Genomic DNA, 24,239 nt, shown 5'->3' on the forward strand with positions numbered 1-24,239 from the left:
CCCACCGTGGGGCTGCGCTCCTCAGCCGTAGTGGAACCCTGCCTCTCCGCTCAGCTCCTCTATCAGGGTTACTGTAGCTACCTCAGCCTTCAGGTGTAAAGATTGTTTTAACCCCTTTACCTTTACCCTTTCTTCCTTGGCTGGACAAAGTCCAGCCAGGTTTATTTATAAACCTTGCAAAGCTTGTTAATAAGACAAGGCATTCCCAGCCACCTCCCAGCCTTCCCTCCACTCCTGCGGGAAGACACTCCGAAGGCCAAGTCGGGGAGACATGGCTGAAGACAAAGGCCAGAGAGACTCCATCGGGATGAGTAAGAAGAGAGGCCAGACAAACAACGGGTTTGTCCAATATGAGGACAACACGGAGCTGAACCCGGACCCAGGCAGCTCGGCAGACAGCCTGCAGCACGACGCCGTGAGCATCCCGGAGCCCGAGGAGCCAACCCCCAAGGACGTCCGGCCCTACGCAGGGATGCCCAAGGAGGTGCTGTTCCAGTTCTCCCACCAGGCCCGCTACCGTGTGCCGCGCGAGGTCCTGTTCTGGCTCACCGTGGCCACCGTGCTCCTGCTCATCGGGTCCACCGTGGCCATCATCGCCATCTCTCCCAAGTGCTTGGACTGGTGGCAGGCGGGGCCCATGTACCAGGTCTACCCCAGGTCTTTCAGGGACAGCGACCAGGATGGGAATGGAGATCTGAAAGGTGCGTGCTCGGGCGGCTGGGGGAGGGAGGCTGCGGCTGGGGTCTGGCTGTGGCCCTCTCCTCCTTGAAACCCAATTATGCGTGGGTCACATTCCAGTGGGACTGCTCACCCACGTTCTCCTTGTTTATGGCATTTTTTAAACCACTCAGCAGGAAGCAGCGATCTTCCCAGTTGATGAAAGGCTATTTGCTGAAGGCCTTTGAGCCAAAAGAGTTTTTAATTGATTGCTCACTAACTGCACTCTTTTGCTTGGTCATCAGTTCTTCGGAGGAAGTTTCCTGCTAAAAATCTATTTCTGTGTGCTTTCTAGGTGGGTATTTCAGAATGACAGCTGAGAAGTACATTCTCAACGTTTCTAGGACACAGTTCAGCTGCTTTGGCAGTCTGCTTGCGAGTTTAACAAATAAAGCATAATAATGTTGTATGGCCAAGGAGAGAGGTGTGTGCCTGTAATCTTGGTCCGTGGGAGGCTGAAACAGAAGCATTGTGGCCAGCCTCCTCAACCAAGTGAGAGCTTGTCTCAAAATGAAAAACTAGGGCTAGAGTGTAGCTTAGTGCTAGAGTAGCCCTGGGCTTGATCTCCACTACTGCAATAGTAATAGTAACAACAACAACCACATAGAATGCTAATAGTAACAACAACAACAACAACAACAACAACAACAACAACAACCACATAGAATGCTCAAAGTAGGTGCAGGCTTAATTTACCTTAAAAATCCATGCAAGCAGGGCGTGGTTGCTGAGGTTTCACGAGGTTGACAAAGCTGGCTGGTAATCTGGATCTTCTTGTCTCCGCCTCCCCAAAATTGGAATTACAGGCTTGTTCCACTGTGCCTCTGCTCGGTTTTCTTGATTTATTCAACAACCCCTAATTGCACTTAAGGCTACTACTCGCCCCAAGGGGTGGGGTGAGATCAGTTTGGGAATCTGTATTAAAAGCCTGTAGTTTCTTTTTTTTTTTGGTGGTACTGGGGATGGAACCCAGGGGCCTTCTACCTCCGGGCTACACTCCCAGACCTATTTTATATTTTTTATTTGGAAACAGGGTCTCTTAAGCCAGCGAGGCTGGCTTCGAACCTGCGCGATCCTCCTGTCTCAGCCTCCCAAGTGCGGGGATTACAAGCGTGCGCTACCACGCCCGGCTTCAAGCCTGTAGTTTCTAATCAACTCTTACATTTTTAATTTCCAATAACTTTTCCTTGAGGTCGCTCCTTGTAATCAATGGGCACGGGTCCCTGAGGTGGAGAGGCGATTGTTCTGAAGAAGCCATCCCAGTTTGTGCCCAGTGTTTCCCCTGTCCTGGGGACCCCTTGTTTACTTGGTGCCTGTCCAGCCTCTGCGTTGTTGTCAGCACGCTCCTTTGTGTGAAGGGGGAGGGGGAAGTGAGCCGACATTGAGCTAACACCTGTTTTTAAGATATATTGGCATTGCTGGTCTGGTTTAAGTCAAAACTCTTTTGTCTGTTTGATAATTTTAAGATCTCAGAACCGTCTGTATGGGGGAATTTTAACCCCAGAGGAAACAAGTAAAGAGCCTTTATATGTGAAGAGCCCAGATCCCAGGAATCAGGTGTCTTTGCCCTTTGGTTTCAGTGACCTCCAGCTTGTTGCTTGGCCTTTGACAGGCTCTAGGAAGCCACACCTGATCATATGGGAAATTACTGGCGACAGAACCCTAGATTCAAGTCTCCGAATCTGCACTTAGGAGTCTGGACTAGAAGTGAAAAACACCATCTGCCAATTATCCTCCAAGGTTCCAAGTACAGAGTTCCACTTCCATATCTCTTCCTAGCCACACCTAGCATTGTCTTCTGTAAAAATTCTTGGCTTCCCATATAAATAAAGAGAGAGGCCCCATTCAGGTGCTCTCAAGTCAGACTGACAGGATAGTGAAAGACCCTTTGAAAATCGGTGACAGCCGGGCGTGGTGGCGCACGCACGCTTGCAAACCCAGCATTCAGGAGGCTGAGACAGGAGGAGCACGGTTCTCAGACAGCCTCAGCTACTTAGTGAGGCCCTCCGCAATTCAGTGAGACCCTGTTTCAAAATAAAGAATAAAGATAAAGAGCTGGGTATGGTGGCGCACGCTTGTAATCCCAGCATTCGGGAGGCTGAGACCAGAGAATAGCGGTTCGCGGACAGCCTCAGCTACTTAGTGAGGCCCTCCGCAACTCAGTGAGACCCTGTTTCAAAATAAAGAATAAAAAATAGGGCAGGGGCTGTAGCTCAGAGGTCAAATGCCCCTGGGTTCCATCCCTAGACCCGCAAAAAAAAAAAAAAAAAAATGGTGATGCTGACCGATCTCCACCTTGACGTGCTCCTCCCTGGTCCCTGTATTCCAAGTAGCATTTCTCATGCTCGGTTTATCCGGTCATTGGTTTCACTGAGGTCCAGGGTTCACGGTGTTTTAGACGTGCCTTCTGTGTGGGCTCCTTTTCCTTCCTTTGAGGCCAGCCCTGTGCTGTGGCCTGCCCACGCCCTCATCATCAGCTGCCTCTGTCCCAGATGGCAGCGCCTTCTCAGCGCTCCCCCGCCCCCTATTAGCTTAACTCTAATAGCACTGTCCAGAGGAAATCTAATGTGAGCAGCCCTGAAAAAAAAAGTGAAGCCAGGCACAGTGGCCCATGCTGTGATCCCAGTACTTGGGAGGCTGAGACAAGAGGGTCGCCACTCAGTGAGGCCCTGTTTCAAAATAAAAAACAAGCCAGGCGTGGTGGCGCACGCTTGTAATCCCGCGCTTGGGAGGCTGAGACAGGAGGATCGCACAGGTTTGAAGCCAGCCTCAGCTACTTAGTGAGGCTCTCAGCAACTTAGCGAGACGCTGTTTCTAAATAAAATATTAAAAAGGTCTGGGAGTATAGCTCGGAGGTGGAAAGCCTCTGGGTTCCACCCCCAGTACCCCCCCCACCAAAAAAATAAATAAAAATTAAAAAAATTAAAAACAAGAAGGACTGAGGTGTAACTTGAAGGTAAAATGCCACTATATTCAATCTCCAGTACCACCAAAAAAAAAAAGAAAAGAAAAGAAAAAGGAGAGAGAGAAAAAAAGGAAAAAACGTGAACATTACTTCTAGTGATATTTAATCGAATATATCATCCCAATGTATAATTGGTATAAAAATACTAGTGGGATCCTTTAAATCCTTTCTCTTTGTACCAAGTCTCATGAGTCTCACCTGCATTTGCTCTGACCCACACATCCACTTGCACTGGTCACACTGCACGTGTGGTAGTCACAAGGAGCGAAGACCATGCCATCACCCCGTGCAGCGCAGACCCTGTGTGTTCCTTTTCTCTACTCCTTGGCCCCTTGCCCAGCACCTGGCTTAGAAACCATGTGTAGAATAAATTAAAAATACTTTAAGTATTTTGTTTTTGTTTTTGCAGATTGGGGAGAGAACTGAGGGGCATTTTACCTCCAAGCTACACTCCCCCAGCCCTATTTTTTTTTATTTTTATTCTTTGTGTGTGTGTGTGTGGTGCTAGGGGTGGAATCCAGGGGCTTTTCTACCTCTGGGCTATACTCCCAGACCTATTTTATATTTTATTTGGAAACAGGGTCTCACTAAGTTGCTGAGAGCATCACTAAGTTGCTGAGTCTCACTAAGTAGCCGAGGCTGGCTTCAAACCTGTGCAATCCTCCTGTCTCAGCCTCCCAAGTGCTGAAATTACAAGTGTGTACCACTATGCCCAGCATCTATCTTCCTTTCTTTCTCTCTTTCTTTTCTCTTTCTTTCTATATTGGGGTGGAACCCAGGGGCTTTTCTACCTCCAGGTTATACTCCCAGACCTATTTTATACTTTATTTGGAAACAGGGTCTCACTAAGTTTCTGAGAGCCTAAGTAGCTGAGGCTGGCTTCGAACCTGTGTGGTCTTCCTGTCTCAGCCTCCCAAGGGCTGGGATTACAAACGTGCGCCAGCATACCTGGCCTAAATGAACAATACTTTAATCTTGGGGTCTTGTGTGAGGCTGGAGTGATTGTACTCAGGGGTGTTCTACCTCTGAGTTATACCCCCAGCTCTTTTTCTTATTTTGAGACAGTGTCCTGCTAAATTGCTAGGGTTGACCTTGAACCTTTGACCTTCTGCCTAAGCCTCTAAATTACTGGGATTACAGGCGTGTGCCACCATGCCCAGCTTGTAGTCACTGTTTTTTAATATAATATTTGAACAAGTAACAGATTGTTTTAACGTTATGCACCTATGGTAAAGGTCAAAGGTTATTGCCAAAAGGCTAATTTGAAGTCATTCATAGGGCTAGACCATATTATTTGAATGTTACTCAAACAACAAAATTTCAATATTTCTGCTTTCAGTTAAATATATCTTAAATATGAGCTGGGCGTGGTTGTGCACACTTGTAATCCCAGCATTCGGGAGGCTGAGACCAGACGATCCTGGTTCGCAGACAGCCTCAGCTACTTAGTGAGGCCCTCCGCAACTCAGTGAGACCCTGTTTCAGAATAAAGAATAAAAAATAGGGCAGGAGGTGTAGCTCAGAGGTCGAATGCATCTGGGTTCCATCCCCAGACCCGCCAAAAAAAGAATCTTAAATATGTTAATTTTTAAATTTTTTAATGAAAACAAACGAGGGTGCACTCATGGCTTTTTTCTTCAGGTATTCAAGAAAAACTGGACTACATTGCTGCTCTAAATGTAAAAACCATTTGGATTACTTCATTTTATAAATCATCCCTGAAAGATTTCAGATATGGTGTTGAAGATTTCCAAGACGTTGATCCTATCTTCGGAACAATGAGAGATTTTGAGGATCTGGTAGCAGCCATACATGATAAAGGTACGTTAGCCAGGGGTGGTGACACACGCCTGTAATCCCAGTACTTGGGAGGCTGACACAGGAGGATCGCAGGTTCGAGGACAGCCTCACCAAGTAGTGAGACTCTCATCAACCTAGCAAGATGCTGTTTCCAAATAAGAAATAAAATCAGGCTAGGGGTGTAGCTCAAAGGTAGAACGCCTCTGGGTTCAATCCCCAGCCCCACGGGCACACACAAAAAGGTACATTGAATGGGTGGTGGGTGGGATGGGGTGAGGGGTGACCAAGGCCCTTCCCAAATGCTCACTAGAACATTCTTTTACCTGAACTGTCATGTATAATTCTAATATAATCTTTTCCTAATCTTTTTAATGTTTTCACTCATTAGGTTTAAAATTAATCATCGATTTCATACCAAATCATACCAGCGATAAACATGATTGGTTTCAACAGAGTAGGACACGGACAGGGAAATATACTGATTATTACATCTGGCACGATTGTACTCATGAAAACGGCGTGACCACACCACCCAACAACTGGGTATGTAGCGACCTGCCTGGCTGGCAGTGGGAAAATGCACGGATCTGTAGTGATTGAACCAGTTGTTTACGAAACACTTTTAAGAAAAACCATAAAATGATATAGTTTGTTTTGGTCCTGAGGGTTTTGGTACTAGCTCTGAGCTACACTTCCAACCCTCTTTTACTTTTTATTTTGAAACAGGGTCTCACTGAGTTGCTGAGGCCGGCCTCAAACCTACGATCTTCCTCTTTCAGCCTCCTAACTACGGGGATTATAGGCATGAGCCACTGTGTCCGGCTAAAATGATAGTTTACCGGGAGGAGAAAAAGTATTAGAAATAGAAGTGGGAAAAGTTTCCCAATGTCATTGGATTTTTGGTTTCATTGTAGAGCTGATGTGTTCTAGCAAATTGAAGTCTGTTCTTGCTCTCAGCTTCTCCTTTTCGACTTCCCATCCTATCCAACTTGGGTCCCATTTTTTTTTTTTTTTAATCTGCTCAACAACTGTTTTGCTGCTATCCTGACCCCTTGGCCTTTTGGACTTTTTTTTTTTTTTTTTTTTTTTTGTGGTACTGGGGGTGGAACCCAGAGGCTTTCTACCTCCGGGCTATACTCCCAGACCCATTTTATATTTTATATTTTATTTGGAAACAGGGTCTCACTAAGTTGCTGAGAGCCTCACTAAGCAGCTGAGGCTGGCGTCGAACCTGCACAATCCTCCTGTCTCAGCCTCCCAAGCGCGGGGATTACAAGCGTGCGCCACCACGCCCGGCTCTTTTGAACTTTTTGACTCCCATGTCAGACAAAACCCTAGCCATAAGTGGAGCAAATTATCTGCTTTCTCTTTGCCTGAACCTGGTATCTGAGCCTCTGGGTCCATCCACATTCTTTTTTTCCCACCTGAACTAAGCCATTAAATCTTCTTGGGAAGTTGACTAAATCCAGCCAATCAACTTGCCCTCCCTCCTCTTCTCCGTGCCTCCTTCCTGTCTTACAACTCTCAGCAGCAAGTCGCTGCACACAGAGGTCAGAAGCCTACACCCTGCCTCACCCTTTTCCCACCACCTTCCTGCTTGCTACTTGTACAATCCTTTCTGTCTAGGGCAGTCAGATATAGCAAATAAAAATATGGGATGTCCAGTAAAATCTGAGGTTTAGCTAAACAATGCATGCTATTTTAGCATAAAATGTTGTATAGATTGTGTTTTACAGTGGGGCCTCCAAATCTGTGGCTTCTGTATCTGCAAATCCAACCAAATATTTGGAAAAATTGCATTTGTACTGAATTAGCATAAACTTTTTTCTGGCCATTATTCCCTAAATAATATTTTGTAACTATTTATATAGCATATATTTTTTTTTGTACTTGTGTTTGAAGCCAGGGGTATTCTACCTTTGAGCTACACTTCCAGCCTTTTTTTTATTTTTTATTTTGAAATAGGGTCTTGCTAAGTTGCTGAGGGCCTTGGTAAATTGTGGAGGCTGGCCTCAAAACTAGATCCTTCTGTCTCAGCCTTTCAAGTACGGGGACTGTAGGTGTGCGCCCCCACGCATGGCTAGCATTTACATTTTATTAGGGAGTCTAAGTAATCTGGAGATGACTTAGAGTATCAGAGAGGGCGTGCATACCTTATGTAACAATTCCGTGACATTTTACATAAAAGATTTGAGCATCTGCACATTTGGGTATCTGAGGGAGTCCTGAGGTAGCCTCCTGTGGATGCCTAAAAATAGATATATTAAATATGATGCATTGTTTTCTGAAATCCAGATTTGTGTAGGCGCTATCATGTAGACTAAGAGCGAGTGGCCAGAGATTTGGGGGAGCCACCAGGAGAGTTTTGACAGGGAACCACAGATCTGAGCATTTCTAAAAAGAAGAAATCAGAGAGCCAAGCATGATGGTGCGTGCCTGTAATCCCAGTACTTGGGAGGCTGAGAAAGGAGGATCGAAGGTTTGAGGCTGCCTCAGCAACTTAGCAAGACCCTCACAAAAGCCAGGCGTGGTGGTGCACGCTTGTAATCCCAGCACTGGGGAGGCTGAGACAGGAGTATCGCAGTTGGAGGACAGCCTCTGCTAATTAGTAAGGCCCTGTTTCAATATAACGAATGAAAAATAGAGCTGAGGGTATAGCTTGGAGGTAGAATGCCCCTGGTTTCCAACCTCAGTATCACAAAACAAAACAAAACAAAACAAAACAAAACAAAACGCCCTTAGCAACTTAATGAGACCTTGTTTTAAAATAAAAAGGACTGCGGTGGCGCACGCTTGTCATCCCGCGCTTGGGAGGCGGAGACAGGAGGATCGCACAGGTTCGAAGCCAGCCGTGTGCGCTGGCTTAGGAGACCCTGTTTCTAAATAAAAATATAAAAATAGGTCTGGGAGTGTAGCCCGGAGGTAGAAGGGCTTCCAGGAACCCCAGTACCACCAAAAAATAAAAAAAATAAATAAAATAAAAAGGACTGCAGCTGGCCGTAGTGGCACAGGCTTGTAATCCCAGTACTTGGGAGACTGAGACAGGAGGATCGAAGGTTCAGGTTCATGGCTAACCTCAGCTACTTAGTGAGGCCGGCTGCAACTTAGTGAAACCCTGTTTCAAAGTAAAGAATAAAAATAGGGCTGGAGGTGTAGGTCAGAGGTAGACTGTCCCCTGGTTCAATCTGCAAATAAATAAAAAGGGCTGGAGGTGTAGCTCAGAGGTAGAATGCCCTTGGGTTCAATCCCCAGTACCAAAAAAAAAAAAAAAAAAAAAAAAAAGAGGGAGGGAGGGAGCCAGTCACCACTGTATCAAGCACAACATTTTAAGTTGAGAGGTTTTTACTTCTGAGGACTAGAAACGTGTTTAAGTGAAAGGTTCTAATGAAAACTTTTTGGAGACACAATCTGGATATTCAGTACATGTGGTTCAAGCTCTGAGACCAGTGGAATGTGTCTTTCTCCCACATTGACCACCGTTTGCTTTTCTTCGCAAACAGGAGTCCAGTGCCTGGATGGAGGACTCAAGAAAATATGCCAGCAGTGTCTGTTCCTTAGGCTGGTCTCGAATTTGAGGGCGCTGATCAGCCACCGTGGTTGTTATGAATGGTGTCTCCGTGGCCTCGGGCCAGTGGTGGCTTGCGTGTGTGTGCGTGTGTGTGTGTGTGTGTGTGTGTGTGTGTGTGTGTGTGTGTTACCCGAGGCCAGAGCTCTCCGTGGAGGACCAAGCCGGGGACTTGTGTCCGCTGCCCTCGCAGGCCTGGGTGTCAGCCGCCATTGCGTTCTTTGTGGGTGACGCCGTCCTCTGAAGGGTGCAGTGACCGGTGTGCCCTTTCGTTTGTCTCCTAGTTAAGTGTGTACGGAAACTCCAGCTGGCACTTTGACGAAGTGCGGAAGCAGTGCTATTTCCACCAGTTTTTGAAAGAGCAGCCTGATTTAAATTTCCGAAATCCTGATGTTCAAGAAGAAATGAAAGTGAGTATAGACGCCTACACAGACTTTTCTATTAACAGGAGCTTAAGTGGTTATTTGAAACATTCTCTGTCGAACAATAATTGTGCAGACAAAATCAAGTAGTGTAATTAAAGTCTCAGATTTAGGTGTCTGAAGCAAACACAGACACGTCGACGTGTTGGTGGCTCCTTCCTTCACCTGAGCCAGAATGACCTAAAAGGAGGGGGGGGGGTAGAATGCCTGGAACTTCAGTTCTGAGTTGCCCCTCGGCCTGCGACAGTGAGCAGGCCCGGGGATCTGGGGCTGAACGTGGACTTTGAGGTCTGGCTCCTGCATCTGCAGTGGCCGCCGGGTGAATCATTTGGCTCTTTGGTGTCTCGAATCCCTCATGTATGAAACACAGTTGAAGGTGGTTTTTGTCTCCGAGGCCACGTGGCATGACAGGAGACCGTCCATGCGTGGTACTTCTGCACTAGTCAGTCCACACGAACTTCTGTCCTTCCCGGGCCAGGCCCTGTTGAACGTGTAGTGAATAAAGGCAGTAGTGAGGAAAGAAGCCCTGCCCACAAGCCTCTCATAGACCTGGGGAAAGCAGATGGTTGACAACTACGTATATAAGGTGTCGCATGGTGGAGAGCGCTGAGGAGCAGGGGGCCAGAGTGCCAGGCAGAAGTTGCTCTTCTCTAGAAGGTGGTTAGGAAATATCCCACTGGTGAGATGCTTGACGAAGATCTGAAGTGTGGGCTGGGCGCAGTGGCACAGGTCTGTAATCCCAGTACTTGGGAGGCTGAGACGGGAGGATTGCAGGTCTGAGACCAGCCTTAGCAACTTAACAAAACCCTCAGCAACTTAGTGAGAACTGTTTCAAAATAAAAAGGGTTGGGGATGCCAGGTATGGTGGCATAGGCCTGTGATCCTAGTGCTTGGGAGGCCAAGACAGGAGCCTTGGTACCTGGGAGGCCGATGCCAGGTATGGTGTAATCCTAGTACTTGGGAGGCTGAGACAGGAGTATTGCAGGTTCAAGGACAGTCTCAGTAAATATTAAGATTGTCAGCAACCTACTAGGACCCTGTTTCAAAACAAAAAAATAAAATAGGACTGGAGGAGTAGCTTAGAAGTAGAATGTCCCTGGGTTCAACCCCCAGTACCACAATAAATAAATAAATAAAAATTAAAAAGGAAGCCTGGGGTGTATTTGCCTGGGGTAGCTAGAGTAGAGTGCCCTTAGGTGCACTCCTCATTACCACACACACACAAACCTTAACACCAAGAGCAGCAGAAACCGCTGGAGTATGGAAAGGAGCCACGTGACTATCAAGTGAAGAAAAGTGCGGGCCAAGGGCAGAGAGAGTGCAAAGATCTCAAGGTGGAAGTGTGCTTTTGTGTTTCAGGACTGATGTGGAGGCCAGAGTGTAAGGTTGCTGTTTAGCAGACAAAAATACAGGATACCCATGAAAAATTCAAATTTTAGATAAATAGTGACGGATACAATGTTTGAGCCCTATTTCTAGTAAAATGGTATTCATTAATTACTTGGAACCAAAATGTAACTGGGTGTCCCATATTTTATCTGGAAGCCCTGCCACTGTTGCTGGAGAGATGTCTGGGGAGCTGAGGTCCTGGAGCAGGGGAAGGGGCTGGCCAGGCGTGTGCCATGTTCAGCGTCCTCTTACTTTCTTGTTGGTGCCTTTTGAAGCATAAGAGTTTCAATTTTTTTTTTTTTTTGGTGGTACTGGGGTTCCTGGAAGCCCTTCTACCTCCGGGCTACACTCCCAGACCTATTTTTACATTTTTATTTGGAAACAGGGTCTCCTAAGCCAGCGCGCGCGGCTGGCTTCGAACCTGCGCGATCCTCCTGTCTCTGCCTCCCAAGCGCAGGGATTACAAGCGTGCGCCACCACGCCCGGCCGAGTTTTAAATTTTGATGACATTCAGTTGATCTATTTTTTCTTTTGTTGTATGTGCTTTTATCATCATATGTAAAACTATAGCCTAAAAAAGAACTGTTGTCTAATACAATGATATTATGGCTATTAATACAGTTCATGAAGACTTAGCCCTATGTTTTCTCCTAATGGTTTAATGGTTTTAACTTACATTTTATGTAGTCCTTGATCCGTGTTTTTTGGGTGTTGTTAACTTTTATATATGGTGTGAGAGCAAGGGTGTCTAACTTCATTCTTTTGCCTATGGCTATTCAGTTATCCCAGGAACGTGTGTTTAAAAGACTATTCTTTCCACATTGTCTCGCCACTCTAGCTGAAAATAAACTGACCATAAAAGTATTATTTCTAAACTCTCAATTCTGTTTTATTCGTGTGTGTGTGTGTGTGTGTGTGTGTGTGTGTGTGTATACACATACATACATACATACATGCATGCATATTGGGGATTGAACCCACAGGCATTCTACTTCCAAGCTGTATCCTCAGCCTGATTTCATTTCTTATTTGGAAACAAGGTCTCACTGAGTTTCTGAGAGCCTCGCTCAGTTGCTGAGGCTGGCTTTGAAGTTGTGATCTTCCTATCTCAGCCTCCCAAATACTGGGATTACAAGCATGTACCTCCACGGCTGGCTATATTTCTTTTTAAAGGCTTTATTTTTGTGTGGGTTCCTTAGTCTTAAGACCATTTTTACTAGATGTATTTGATATTTCCAGAGTTTAGATGAATTGCTTTGGGATCTGTTCTAGAAGTAGACACCACAAGTCAAAATAGCCTTTTCTCAGTGGGGTGGGGTGGGAGGTACATGTGGTTTAACTGGGGGCGACTTCTCTGGTGGAGTGGACTCTCCTTCCTCCCAAAGCTCATCGACACCCCCTAACCCCACACACACACTTATCAGGCACATAGTATGTGCCAAGTGATTTGCCTGGATCACTTAATGCTCACTACAAGTCAAACTGATCAAATTCTATAAACATTTATAGAGAAGGAAGCTGAAGCTTAGGGAGGTAGCATCAGCCTTCTTGGGAGCAGGATTCAACCCTCGTCTTTGGGACTCAAGTTCATGGTTCTTCCCATAGTCTTAATCCTTTGTTTTGAAGCAAAACATTTCTTTCTGCATTCTTCCCTTTTCCTACTTCTTTTTTTCAAGGTTTTCAGCTGGAAATTCATAAATGTAAATGTCAACCAGTCAATTTATCAGGTGGTGCATTCCCCCAGGCTCCTTGTGGTAACAGTGATGGATCATCTGGAGATGTTTAAACAAGTGTCTCACATTTTGTCAAAATGTGCCAGCCAGTCCATTAATGATTTTTTAACTAATCTGGCAGTTCTCTTGCAGGAGTCGAAGTAGTGGAGTGTGTGAATAGGATTCTGATTTACTAGTCCACCAGAATGAAAGCCTTTGAGAGATGGATCATTACTGCCTCTGGTTGTGAGGTTAGATATTACTTGCAAGGCTAGTTTGGAAGATTTACTATTGGAAGTAAATAAGAAATGCTGAGAAGCTGGGAGGAAGGAGACTTTGCTCCTGGAAATGGACCTTTCACATAAAAGGGACTGCTGGATACCCTCTTGCTCCCAGCAGCACTTATCTCTGAAATAGTTAAGCAGGTTAATAATTTGAGATCCAGATAGGCTGTGGCGAGGAGGCATTTGGAATGGCTACTGCTCACATGCCGCTGGCACCTGCAGAGCCTGAGCCTTTTCCCTTCTTGCTTGCCCCAGACTGACGTTTATCTGTCTGCACAGTGGGAGGCATCCAGCATAGCATGTCCCCCTCTGTCCTCAGTCTCATCTGCACCCTCTGGCTCTGCCCGAAAGCTCTCTAGGTTCGAGTGCTTTCCACTGGAGAAGTCAGGAGCCTTCTCAGAGGAGCTGAGGGCTTAGGATGTTTGCCTGGTAGCATTTTATACATTTTCAATCACTTTGGTTTTTACATGCCATCCATATCCTCCCCGCACCTTGTTTGGTACTGGAGATTGAAGCTAGGTGTGTTCTACCTCCAGGCTGCACTCCCGCCCTTTTATATATTCTCCTGTTTCAGCCTCCCAAGTACTGAGATTACAGGTATGCACCACCATGCCTGGAAAAATCACATTTTTGTGTGTGTATGTGGGTCTGGGGATGGAACCCAGGGCCATTAGACCTCTGAGCTACACCCCCTGCCCTTTTTTTATTCTTTTCAATTTGAAACAGGGCCTCACTGAGTTGCAAAGGGCCTCACTAAGTAGCTGAGGCTTTCTACAAACCACGATCCTCAAGTCTCAGCCTCCCAAATGCTGGGATTACAAGCGTGCACCACCACGCCCGGCTAATAAATTGCTTTTTGATAAACTATGAAGCAGTGCAGTAAGGGGAAGTGACCCAATAGTACAGCAGTCTAGCAGGGAAGGGATTCCAGGCGGCCAGCCCCCCATGTCTGGGTGTGTCAGGGTGTCATCCTGGACCTGCCCTATGAGACTACAGCCCCGGAGCAGGGACTCCTGGGGAGCCTATGTGCTCACAGCAGCTGGGAATGAGAAGCCAAGAGGCTTAAACCCAGCTTCAGAGGAGACTCAAAGGATAAGTGAGCACTCTGCTCCATCCCACTGAGCACAGTACTGCTGGAGGCAAGCAGCTCCATTTAAAGTACAGTTCACTCGCTACCTGCTTTAAACACCAGTTCTGTGCTTCAAGATAATGCTTACACCATTTTTTGTACCTCCCATATGCCAGGCATTATAATTCTGCACTTGTTTCATTATGTGGTATGTTGCCCATGTGTGGGCACGGTGGTTGCTGCATGTCATGGCTCTCACGGGGCTTATATTCTGGAGGGGAGGCAACAATTAAACAGGCAATGACAATACAAGGTGTCAAGTGGTCCTGACGGTAGGAAGCAGGAGTACAGAGAACCAGCGCCTAACCAGGACAGAGAGCGAGAGAGGGAGAGATTGGGAAAGTCTGCAGGGGAGACAGCGGCACTTAAAGGATGAGCTGGGATGAGCCAAGTGAAGAGGCTCAGGTGGGAGTCTCCAGGCAAAGGGAGGGCAGGGGCCACGGCACGCTGGAATGGCTGGCGTGGCGTTTCGAGGGCTGCCACCCAGTGAGACTAGAGGGGTCAGCAGGAGCAGGTCATGAGGGCGTTGAAAGTGCTGTCAAAGATTTGCATTTAAAGGGTTTTAGAGAGGGAAATACTTTTTTATTTGGATTTTGAAAAATCTATCTAGTTTTGATGTGTGTGTGTGTGTGTGTGTGTGTGTGTGTGTGTGTGTGTGTGTTACTGGGGATGGAACCTCTGAGCTACACCCCCAGCCCTATTTTTTCTTATTTATTTTGAAACAGGGTCTCACCGAGTTGCAAAGGGCCTCACTAAGTATTAGCTGAGGCTGTCTGCGAACCATGATCCTCCTGTCTCAGCCTCCCAAATGCTGGGATTATAAGCATGTGCCACCATGCTTGGCTTATCTGTCTGGTTTTGGAGAAGGGGTTTGCATAGCAGGCTTGGAGGCGGACAGCTCCGGAGGACAGTGGCACAATAACCTGGGCGGAAATGGTGGCCCTGGACCAACAAGGGTGGCACAGGGGTTGGGTGGGGGGATAAAGAAGTCTGTAGGACTTAGAGTCCATCGAACACCCAAGTGTCAGATTCCAATACTGGGTGGGCTGTGGTGCCATTTTCTGAAATGGGAGACGCAGGAAGGAGGAAGCGGGAAGGAGGATGTCTTAGCAATGTAGAGGTTGAGCTACCCATGAGACACCCAAGTGTCCAGTGAGTACTTGGACATAAAGACACAGGGATCAGGGAAAGGGGGCTTTAGGATAAAAACTTGGGAGTTTTCATCATATGAATGGTGCCTGCAGAGCTCAGGCAGGTAACCAGTGAGAGAAGTAGGCCTGCCGAGACCGGGCAGGGGGCAGGAGGATCAGCGGGAACTGACTGTCAGCATGTGGGAGTGAGGGCCAGGTGTCGGCAGATCTTCCAATCGAAACAGACAAACAAGCAAACAGAGTCAGCATAGCCAACAGGTAAGGACACCATATGGCTCCAGTTCTGGTGCCATCAGGTACTAACTGAATGACCTTGATCAAGGTACTTTACCTTCCTGAGTCCACTCCCTCATTTATAAAATAGAAGCAGTCATGGAACACAGCTCATAAAGTACACAGATAGGACAGTGTGTTCCTTATAGGAAAGCACAGCCCGTGTGGTGGCGCTGGCCTGGAATCCCAGCAGTTGGTAGGCTGAGACAGGAAGAGCACAGGTTCATGGCCAGCCTCAGCCACTTGGCAAGACTCCAGTAACTGAGTGAGACCTCTTTCAAAATAAAAATAAATAAATAAAAAGGGCTGGGGGTGTAGCTCAGGGAGAGTCCCCCCGGGGTCAGTCTACAGTATTTCTCTCTCTCTCTCTCTCTCTCTCTCTCTCTCTCTCTCTCTCTCACACACACACACACACACACACACACACACACACACACACACAGTACCTGTTGAATACTCGGTGCATGGCTAGCTGTGAAGTACCACGCAGCAGGGTGAGAGGTAGGACCATCCTGGCGCTCCAGCAGATAAAAGGGCTGCAGGGCTCACAGAAGGAACAGCAAGCCAAGGACAGGGGTAATGGAGCCCAGGGAAAGGCATATTCTAGAAGAGATTAGTCAACATCCTCAAACACTGCAGAGAGATCAGGGACATAGAGCCCACAGTGCCTGCTGCCTCTGGCAGATACCTCACTCCTGACTGGAGACCTGGCAAGGGGCGCTCTTTCACTGATGAGGAAGTGAAGGTTTAGCAAGGCTTGGTGGATGCCTTTACTCGGGCAGCTGGACCGCGGGGCCTGGAGGGGCTCATCAGGAACTGTGCCCAGGTTTCTGAGCAGCAGGAAGGACGGGTTTTTTTTTCTCTAAGCAGAGGCTCCCGTTTTCTTGCTGTGCTTCTGAGATGTCTTCTGCTTACTCGTTCCTTCTTGAGACAGACAACCTGGGGTTTATGTCAAGAGGCTGTCTTCTGTATCATCACATGGGAGCACAGAGCTTTTCTGTTTCCCAAACTGGTTTTATTTCGGTGAATGGGTCCAGTAACTTCGGCCAGCTTGAAAACAACGGCCGGTGTCAGTGAGCTTGGATATCACTCATGGCGACTTAGTTCCTTTTTTATTCAGAGCAGTGTGTTGTTTTAGGAGAAAAGAACTAAGATATGCCTAGTAGAAAAACCAGGACAGTGTGATATCATGGGAGCTCGACCAGAATCAGGGACACAGTGTACTGTACCCAGAGTCCCTGACACCTGTGCGGGTCACCCAGACCCGGGAGAAGCAGGCTCTGCGCCCATTTTCACCTCCAGCACCCGGGGAGAGTTTAATTGGAGCAAAGAGGGTTAACAATTAAAATCTGGGGCTTTTCTTCACCTAGTTGAGAGAATAAATAACACAAAGGAAATACTTCTCAGGAGCAAACTTTTGATTATCTGGGTTAAAATGTCTGCATTAAAATGTCTCGCCAAATAAATGAGACAGAATATGCCAGTGCCACATACCTTGGCTGGGCGTACACTCCTCGTTCTTTGATATAGGGTCAATATTTGGCAATGCTGAGCCCCTGGCGTAAGAGCCCCGTGGCTGGATTCTAGAAAACTCTGTGCCCCACAGCTTCATGTTTGCAGTGTTAGGCGCACAGTGCTTCCCCACTATCTGGGCGGTGCTGGGCGGCTTTACAGCGAGCTGTTCCTGCTCTTCCTCCACCAGTGTTCTTACTTGTAAAACAAAGCACACCAGGGTGTGAACCTGGGCTGTGTGGGGTCTGAAGCTGATAAAGCCCTTGTTAAGAATGAAAAGAGTACAAACCCAGGCTGGTGGTGCATGCTTGTAATTCCAGTGTTCTCGGGAGTCTGAGGTAGGGGGATCCAGGTTTGAGGACAGCCTTAGCAACTTCCTGAGACACTCAGCAACTTAGCAAGATCCCGTTTCAAAATCAAAGTACTGGCCGGGCGTGGCGGCGCACGCTTGTAATCCCCGCGCTTGGGAGGTGGAGACAGGAGGATCGCGCAGGTTCGAAGCCAGGTTCAAAGCCAGCCACGCTGGCTTAAGAAACCCTGTTTCCAAATTAGAAAAGTATAAAATAGGTCTGGGAGTGTAGCCCAGAGGTAGAAGGGCTTCCAGGAACCCCAGTACCACCACAAAAAAAAAAAAAAAGAAAAGAAAGAAAAGAAAACAACAACAAAAACCAACAAAACAAAATCAAAGTACTGGGGGTGTCCCTTGGAAGTAGAATGTCCTGGGGTTCAATCCCCAGCCCAAGGGGGAGGCGGGGACCTCGGAGTCAGGCGAGTCAGCTGGAGTAGCTCTCTGTTACTGCTGGCTCGCAGGCCAGGGTGGCAAGGGCTGGCCGTGGGCTCTGTCCTGCTGTCGCTGGAGTGAAGGGAGAGCTACTTGGCAAACACTCGTTAGGCCAGTGACTCTCAAATTGCCTACGACCACAGCCTGACAGTAGCCACTACAAACTCCTCGTGTTCAAGACAGAACCCTTCCTCTGCCGCCCTCAGCCTGCTGCCGCGCCTCTGTGAATGGCGCTCTGTCGCTCAGGCCAAGGACCCAGCCGTCCACTGCAGCTGCTCCTTTCACGACACCCACCTCTGTCAGCAGGCCCCGAGCAGGCCCTGACCACTTCTCGACCCCTCCACCACCGTCGCCAAGTGAGGCTCCCGGAAGGGCCCTTTGGCCTTATTTTCTTTTGGTAGTTGATTTTTGTTTGTGTTTTGGGTACTGGGGATTGAACCCAGGGGTGTTCTACCCCTGAGCTGCACCCTCAGCCCTTTTTTGGGGTACTGGGGATGGAACCCAGGAACATTCTACCTCTGAGCTACACCCCCAGCCCTATTATTTATTCTTTATTTTGAAACAGGGTCTCAGTTGCAGAGGGCCTCACTAAGTAGCTGAGGCTGGCCGAGAACCCGCACAATCCTCCTGTCTCAGCCTCCCAAGTCCTGGGATTTGGCACATGCCAAGCACATGCCACCATGCCTAGCTCGCCCTTTTGTTTTGAAACAGGATCTCACTAAGTTGCTGAGAGCCTCACTCTATTGCTGAGACTGTCCTCGAACCTACAATCTACCTACAGTCCTGTCTCATATGATTTAGCCTCCACTGCCGTCCCATGGCACCAACCCCAGCTCCTGACAGACACAGATCTAACTTCCTGTCACTATAGATTTGCCTCTGCTGGACAGTTTTTGGGTTTTTGTTTTTTTTTTAATACTTTATTTGGAAACAGGGTCTCACTACGTTGCTGAGAGCCTCACTAAGTAATGGAGGCTGGCTTCGAACTTGTGCGATCCTCCTGTCTCAGCCTCCCAAATGTAGGGATTACAAGAGTGCCCCACCACTCCCGGCTTGGACATTTTGTTTAAATGGAATCATGTTATGTTTATTCTTTGTGTCTTCTTTTATTTAGCAAAATGCTTCCAAGATTCATCCATGTTGTAGCATGTATTAGACTCTCAAACCTTTGTGGCCAAAAACATTCCTTGTATAGATACACCATACCGGACAGTTTCTACGTTTTGATTCTTATGAATCATGTGAACATTCACTGGGTGCAAGTTTTGTGTGCACATGTGTTTCGTTTCTCTTGGGTGTGTACCTAGGTGTGGGTTACTGGGGCTTATGGTCACATCACATTTAACCTTTTGAGGAAGTGTCAAACTGAACAATTTATTCTTCATCAGATCTTAAAAAGTGTACGTCACTCCACAGCCTCTTCTACTAAAAACCTTCTGGGAGGGGGATGCAGCGTGGTGCCACATACCTTTAATCCAGTACTTGAGAAGCCGGAACAGGAGGGTTGCAGGTTCGAGACCAGCCTCGGCAATGTAGCGAGACTCTCAGTAACCTAGTATGACCCTGTATCAAAAACAAACAAAAAATGGGCTGGAGGGAGGTGGAAGTAGAATGCCTCTGGGTTTAATCCCCAATAACACACACACACACACACACACACACACACACACACACACACACAGTAGCTGTGCAGCTGCCAGGCCAGACCAGGCCAGTGCTCACCATAGCAGGGTCTGGGGGACAGGCAAGCAAGCAAATATTGCCTTCTCCCTAGCAGTTCAAAGAGTGGGATCGGATGGAGGGAAAGCCAGGGACATTGTGGTGGTGTGGATATGGAATGTCCCTCCAGAAGCGCATGAGTTGGAAGCACGTTGCCCAGTGTAGCAAGGATCAGAGGTGGGTCACTGGGTGTGGCCTTGGAAGCTCTGTCCCTGACTGCATCCTCCACCCTCCCACTTCTCAACTGCCATGAGCTAAGATCCTCTGTCGCTCCCTGATAGCTATAATGTTTTTGCCTTGGAGCAAACCAAGCATGGACTGAACCTCCAAAACTGTGAGCCAGATAAAACTTTCTTCCTCTAAGTTCTTTTTCTTTTTCTTTTCTTTTTTCTTTTGTGTGTGTGTGTGTGTGTGTGTGTGTGTGTGTGTGTGTGTGTGGTGGTATTAGAGGCTGAAACCAGAGGCATTCTATCTCCGAGCTACACTCCCAGCCCTATTTTATGTTTTAGTTTGAAACAGAGACTTACTAAATTGCCAAGGCTGGTTGCAAACCTGTGGTCCTCCTGTCTCAGCCGCCCTAGTACTGGGATTACAGGCATGTGCCACCATGTCTGGTTCTAAGTTGTTCTTGTCAGATATTTTGGTCAGAAACAAAAAAGCTAACAACTACAAACATCTACACAATAATTTTGCTTACCATTTCACATCTTAGAAATAAATTCTGTCATCAAAAAAGTACAATAGAAGTCGGGCATGGTGGCACACGCTTGTAATCCCGGTACTTGGGAGGCTGAGACAAAAGGATCGCAGGTTGGAGGACAGCCTCAGCAAGTAGTGAGACTCTCAAACCTAGCAAGACCTTGTTTCAAAATAGGGGTGGGGGTGTAGCTTGGAAGTAGAATCCCTGGGTTCAATCCCAGTAGCCCCCCAAAAATACAATAAACACGTGAAAACTTGGATTTTTAGGTTTAACTCTTATACTTTGGGATCAATTTTTTGTGAAATTAAAGATAGCAAAATAACATCTTCTTTGGATAATGTACAGTTACTCTTTTATTATCTAAGTACACTCAAGGCCATATTTGCATTTGAGTTTTACCGCCTCATCGTCACTCTTCCTCATTATTTTCCCAGTTCATGATTGATTCTATTTTGTCTGGCGTTCCTCACAGGTAATTTTTTTTTTTACCACCTAAGCATTTTACCTCTCAGTTGCCTTTCCAGTAAGGAGAGAAACATTTAACTATTGAAAAATTGGCTATTTTTTTTCCAGTTGTGTAGTCACTGTTAAGGAGGTGGACACGAGGGAGGTGAGATCCTTGCCGCGTTTCTCCTGAGGTCTCTCTTTCATGATGGTTTCTTTCTTTCATTTTGATTGGATTCTCTAAAATTTTGGAAACATGCTCATAATATCAATTACAAATGTAGTTGTAATTGTAATTCTGAATTCAAATATGAAGGAGGTATGGGACTCGATAAATGCTGTTACTTGAGGCTTCATTATACTAAGACACAGTAATGCTAAGTCAGTAGAAATAGAAGACATGGATACTGTGTTTGTTTTGTATGTGGAAATGTCTATTTATGGTGGAAAGTCCATCACAAAGCCTTTATTAAACATTATGATTATAAGATGGTGTTAATGTAACCAAGCATTTTGCTTCTTCACATTTAGAAAATAATACAGTTCTGGCTCGCAAAAGGTGTTGATGGCCTAAGTTTCGACGCTGTTAAATTTCTTCTAGAAGCAAAACATCTGAGAAATGAGACCCTTAAAGGAAATGAGTCCCAAATTCCGGTAAGGGTTCATTTTAAACTTTTTTTTCCCCCTTTTCTGAAAAGTTAGCAGTGTTTTCTTATTTATTTATTTATTTATTTATTTATTTTTGTGGTACTGGGGTTGGAACCCAGGGGCATTGTACCTCTGAGCTACACCCCCAGCCCTATTTTTTAGTCTTTTTATATGTTTTGAAACAGGGTCTCAGTGAGTTGCAAAGGGCCTCTAAGTAGCTGAGGCTGTCCGCGAACCGTGATCCTCCCGTCTCAGCCTCCCAAGTGCTGGGATTACAAGCCTGCGCCACCACGCCCGTGGTGGTGTTTTCTTCTTTAGCCTGAGATACCAATTAGAGCACAAGTTGTGTCCCATCTCAAGGAAGTACTTTGAATCCTTTTAGGAAACAGGACCTTCCAGTGCATGTACCCGGATGTTTCCTTCCAGGGGTTCTTTCCAGAGCAGGGGATCCCTTGAGGAATTCTCTAGTGACGAGGGTTCTGAGGACACAGTTTGGACTCTGTCGGGACCGTGCCACACGGGACAGTTTGCTCATTGAGGTTTTTGTCACATCACTCAAGATCATGTGTGGAGGCCTCAGTTCCCCAGACAGAAGGGGAGTGTCTACCGTATGCTGCTGCTCTTTACTTGTGATGAAGGCTACAGAAGGGATAAATAGAATTCCAAACCCAAACTATCTCACTACAGAATCTTTGGGCTTCCACGCCAGTGACGTGCAATCTTCCCTACACACAGCACACGGCAGATGGCTTTCATGTGCCACTTTACTCCTGGAGCTGAGCACCAGTCCAGGTCATCCTCCCTCCCTCTCTTCCTCCCATCACCCCCCTCCCTTCCTTCCTTCTTTTCTGGTATTGGAAATTGAACCAGGGGTATTCTACCTCTGGGTTGTACTCTCAGCCCTTTTTTAATTTTTTATTTGGAAATAGGGTCTTGCTAAGTTGCTGAGAGCCTCACTAGATTGTTGAGGCTGTCTCCAAAGTTGCAATCCTCCTGTCTCGGCCTCCCAAGTACTGGGATTAAGGGCGTGTGCCGCCATGCCTGGCTAGTTGTCCTATTTTCAAAGCTAAGTTTACAGTAATTGTGAAGTACATTCCAGAATGATAGATTTGTACGGTATACTCTCCTCACTGTATATTTGATATTAATTAAAATAAATGAATTAAGGCCAGGCGTGGTGGCGCACGCTTGTAATCCCCGCGCTTGGGAGGCAGAGACAGGAGGATCGCGCAGGTTTGATGCCAGCTGCGCGCGCTGGCTTAGGAGACCCTGTTTCCAAATAAAAATGTAAAAATAGGTCTGGGAGTGTAGCCCGGAGGTAGAAGGGCCTCCAGGAACCCCAGTGCCACCAAAATAAATTAATTAAATAAATAAATAAATAAATAAATAAATAAATTACAGCATTATGGATGAATTTTAGCTATGTGATGCCTAGTGGAAAGATTAAAATTATACATAGCAAAATACATTTTTAATGCAGTTAAACTAGTAAAATGAAGTCCATATGGTTAAATAATTTATTATCAGGTTTCTGGCTTTTCCTGAGTAATATATTTATGGGTAGCTGTAATTCAAAATAAATCATTTAAGTTGGAATTGGTGGTGCATGCCTATAATCCCAGAATTTGAGGGCTGAGACAGGAGAATTGAAGACTGGAAGCCAGCCTCAGTAACTTAGTGAAACCCTGTTTAAAAATAAAAAATAAAATCTGGGCGTGGTGGCGCACGCTTGTAATCCCCATGCTTGGGAGGCGGAGACAGGAGGATCGCACAGGTTTGAAGCCAGCCATCCTAGCTTAAGAGACCCTGTTTAAAAAAAAAAAAAAAAAAAGTATAAAATAGGTCTGGGAGTGTAGCCCGGAGGTAGAAGGGCATCCAGGAACCCCAGTACCACCAAGAAAAGAAAAGAAAAATAAATAAATAAATAAATAAATAAATAAATAAATAAATAAAGGGCTGGGAGGGGGGAAGGGTTGTACCTTGAAGTTATAATGACCCTGAGTTCAATCCTCAGTACTGGGGGGAAAACTGTTTCATGTTTGGTAAAATTTGATTTGCTAAAATGGGTGACAAGTTAGAGAAAATTTTACCAAAGCTTATAAATTATTTATTTTGTAAATTATATTTTACCAAATTTATAAATGTAACAATTTAAGCATCGGATGAAGTGCTAACAGTTGTGAATGGCGTTTATCCACAAACCCCCCTGAGCATTATAGTTCCCAGGACCATTTTGGAGCCCGTGATCGCTCAACGTGAGCCCTTCGAGGAGAATGCTTTTATTCCCGTGGAACCAGTTGCGGGCATATGATGTGTGGAGGGATGGTAACCATACTGTCCTGCGTTTCAAAGGACACCGTCACCCACTACTCGGATCTGTATCACGACTTCACCACCACACAAGAGGGAATGCACGACATCATCAGCAGCTTCCGGCAGACCATGGACGAGTACAGCAGGGAGCCCGGCAGATACAGGTAGCCAGGGCACACAGGGGCCCTCCCAGGCACGCGTGCGGTCGGCAGCTTCGCCCTCACGATACTCAGCGGCCCGTTACTAACAATGCAGAATTTGAATTTATTTCAGCTCAGTTATGCCCGGGTCTCAAATATCTTCTCATGTTGTTAATTTTCAGCTTCTTCTTTTGTAGAATATTGCCAATCACAATACTTTCTAGGAGTTTTGTGAAAATTAAAATAATGAGACAGAGAATATATGAGTTAAATGTTAGCTATGAACTATTGGGTTTTCTTTTTTGCTTGTTTTGTTGGTACTGGGGATTAAACTCAGGGGCATTCTATCTCCAAGTTACACCCCCAGTCCTTTTTGAAATTTTTATTTTAAAATGGTCTTGCTGAAGGTCTCAATACGTTGCTAAGGCTGATTCAAATCTGCAATCCTCATGACTCAGCTGTCCAAGTACTGGGATTACAGACCTTGTGCCTCCACACCCAGCTGGACTGTTGTTTTTATTATTCTTATTGGGCCTATGGTTCCTTGTGCATTGTGAATCTAAATGTTGCTAGCT

General features: G+C 46.4%; 1 protein-coding gene across 1 annotated transcript in view; it reads left to right on the forward strand.

Moving 5' to 3' along the window:
• Positions 1-271: 271 nt before the first annotated feature.
• Positions 272-24,239, forward strand: part of SLC3A1 (solute carrier family 3 member 1) — a gene marked incomplete at both ends in the record, with an annotated part of 40,928 nt that continues 16,960 nt past the window's right edge. The window contains 6 exons of the mRNA XM_080711824.1: positions 272-701; positions 5,324-5,503; positions 5,871-6,025; positions 9,332-9,457; positions 21,095-21,217; positions 23,564-23,688. Coding sequence (XP_080567950.1) covers positions 272-701; positions 5,324-5,503; positions 5,871-6,025; positions 9,332-9,457; positions 21,095-21,217; positions 23,564-23,688 — 1,139 coding nt within the window. The remainder of the gene's footprint in view (positions 702-5,323; positions 5,504-5,870; positions 6,026-9,331; positions 9,458-21,094; positions 21,218-23,563; positions 23,689-24,239) is intronic.

This window comes from Muscardinus avellanarius (assembly GCF_963383645.1).
Source record: "Muscardinus avellanarius genome assembly, chromosome: 15".
NCBI classification, from domain to species: Eukaryota; Metazoa; Chordata; class Mammalia; order Rodentia; family Gliridae; genus Muscardinus; species Muscardinus avellanarius.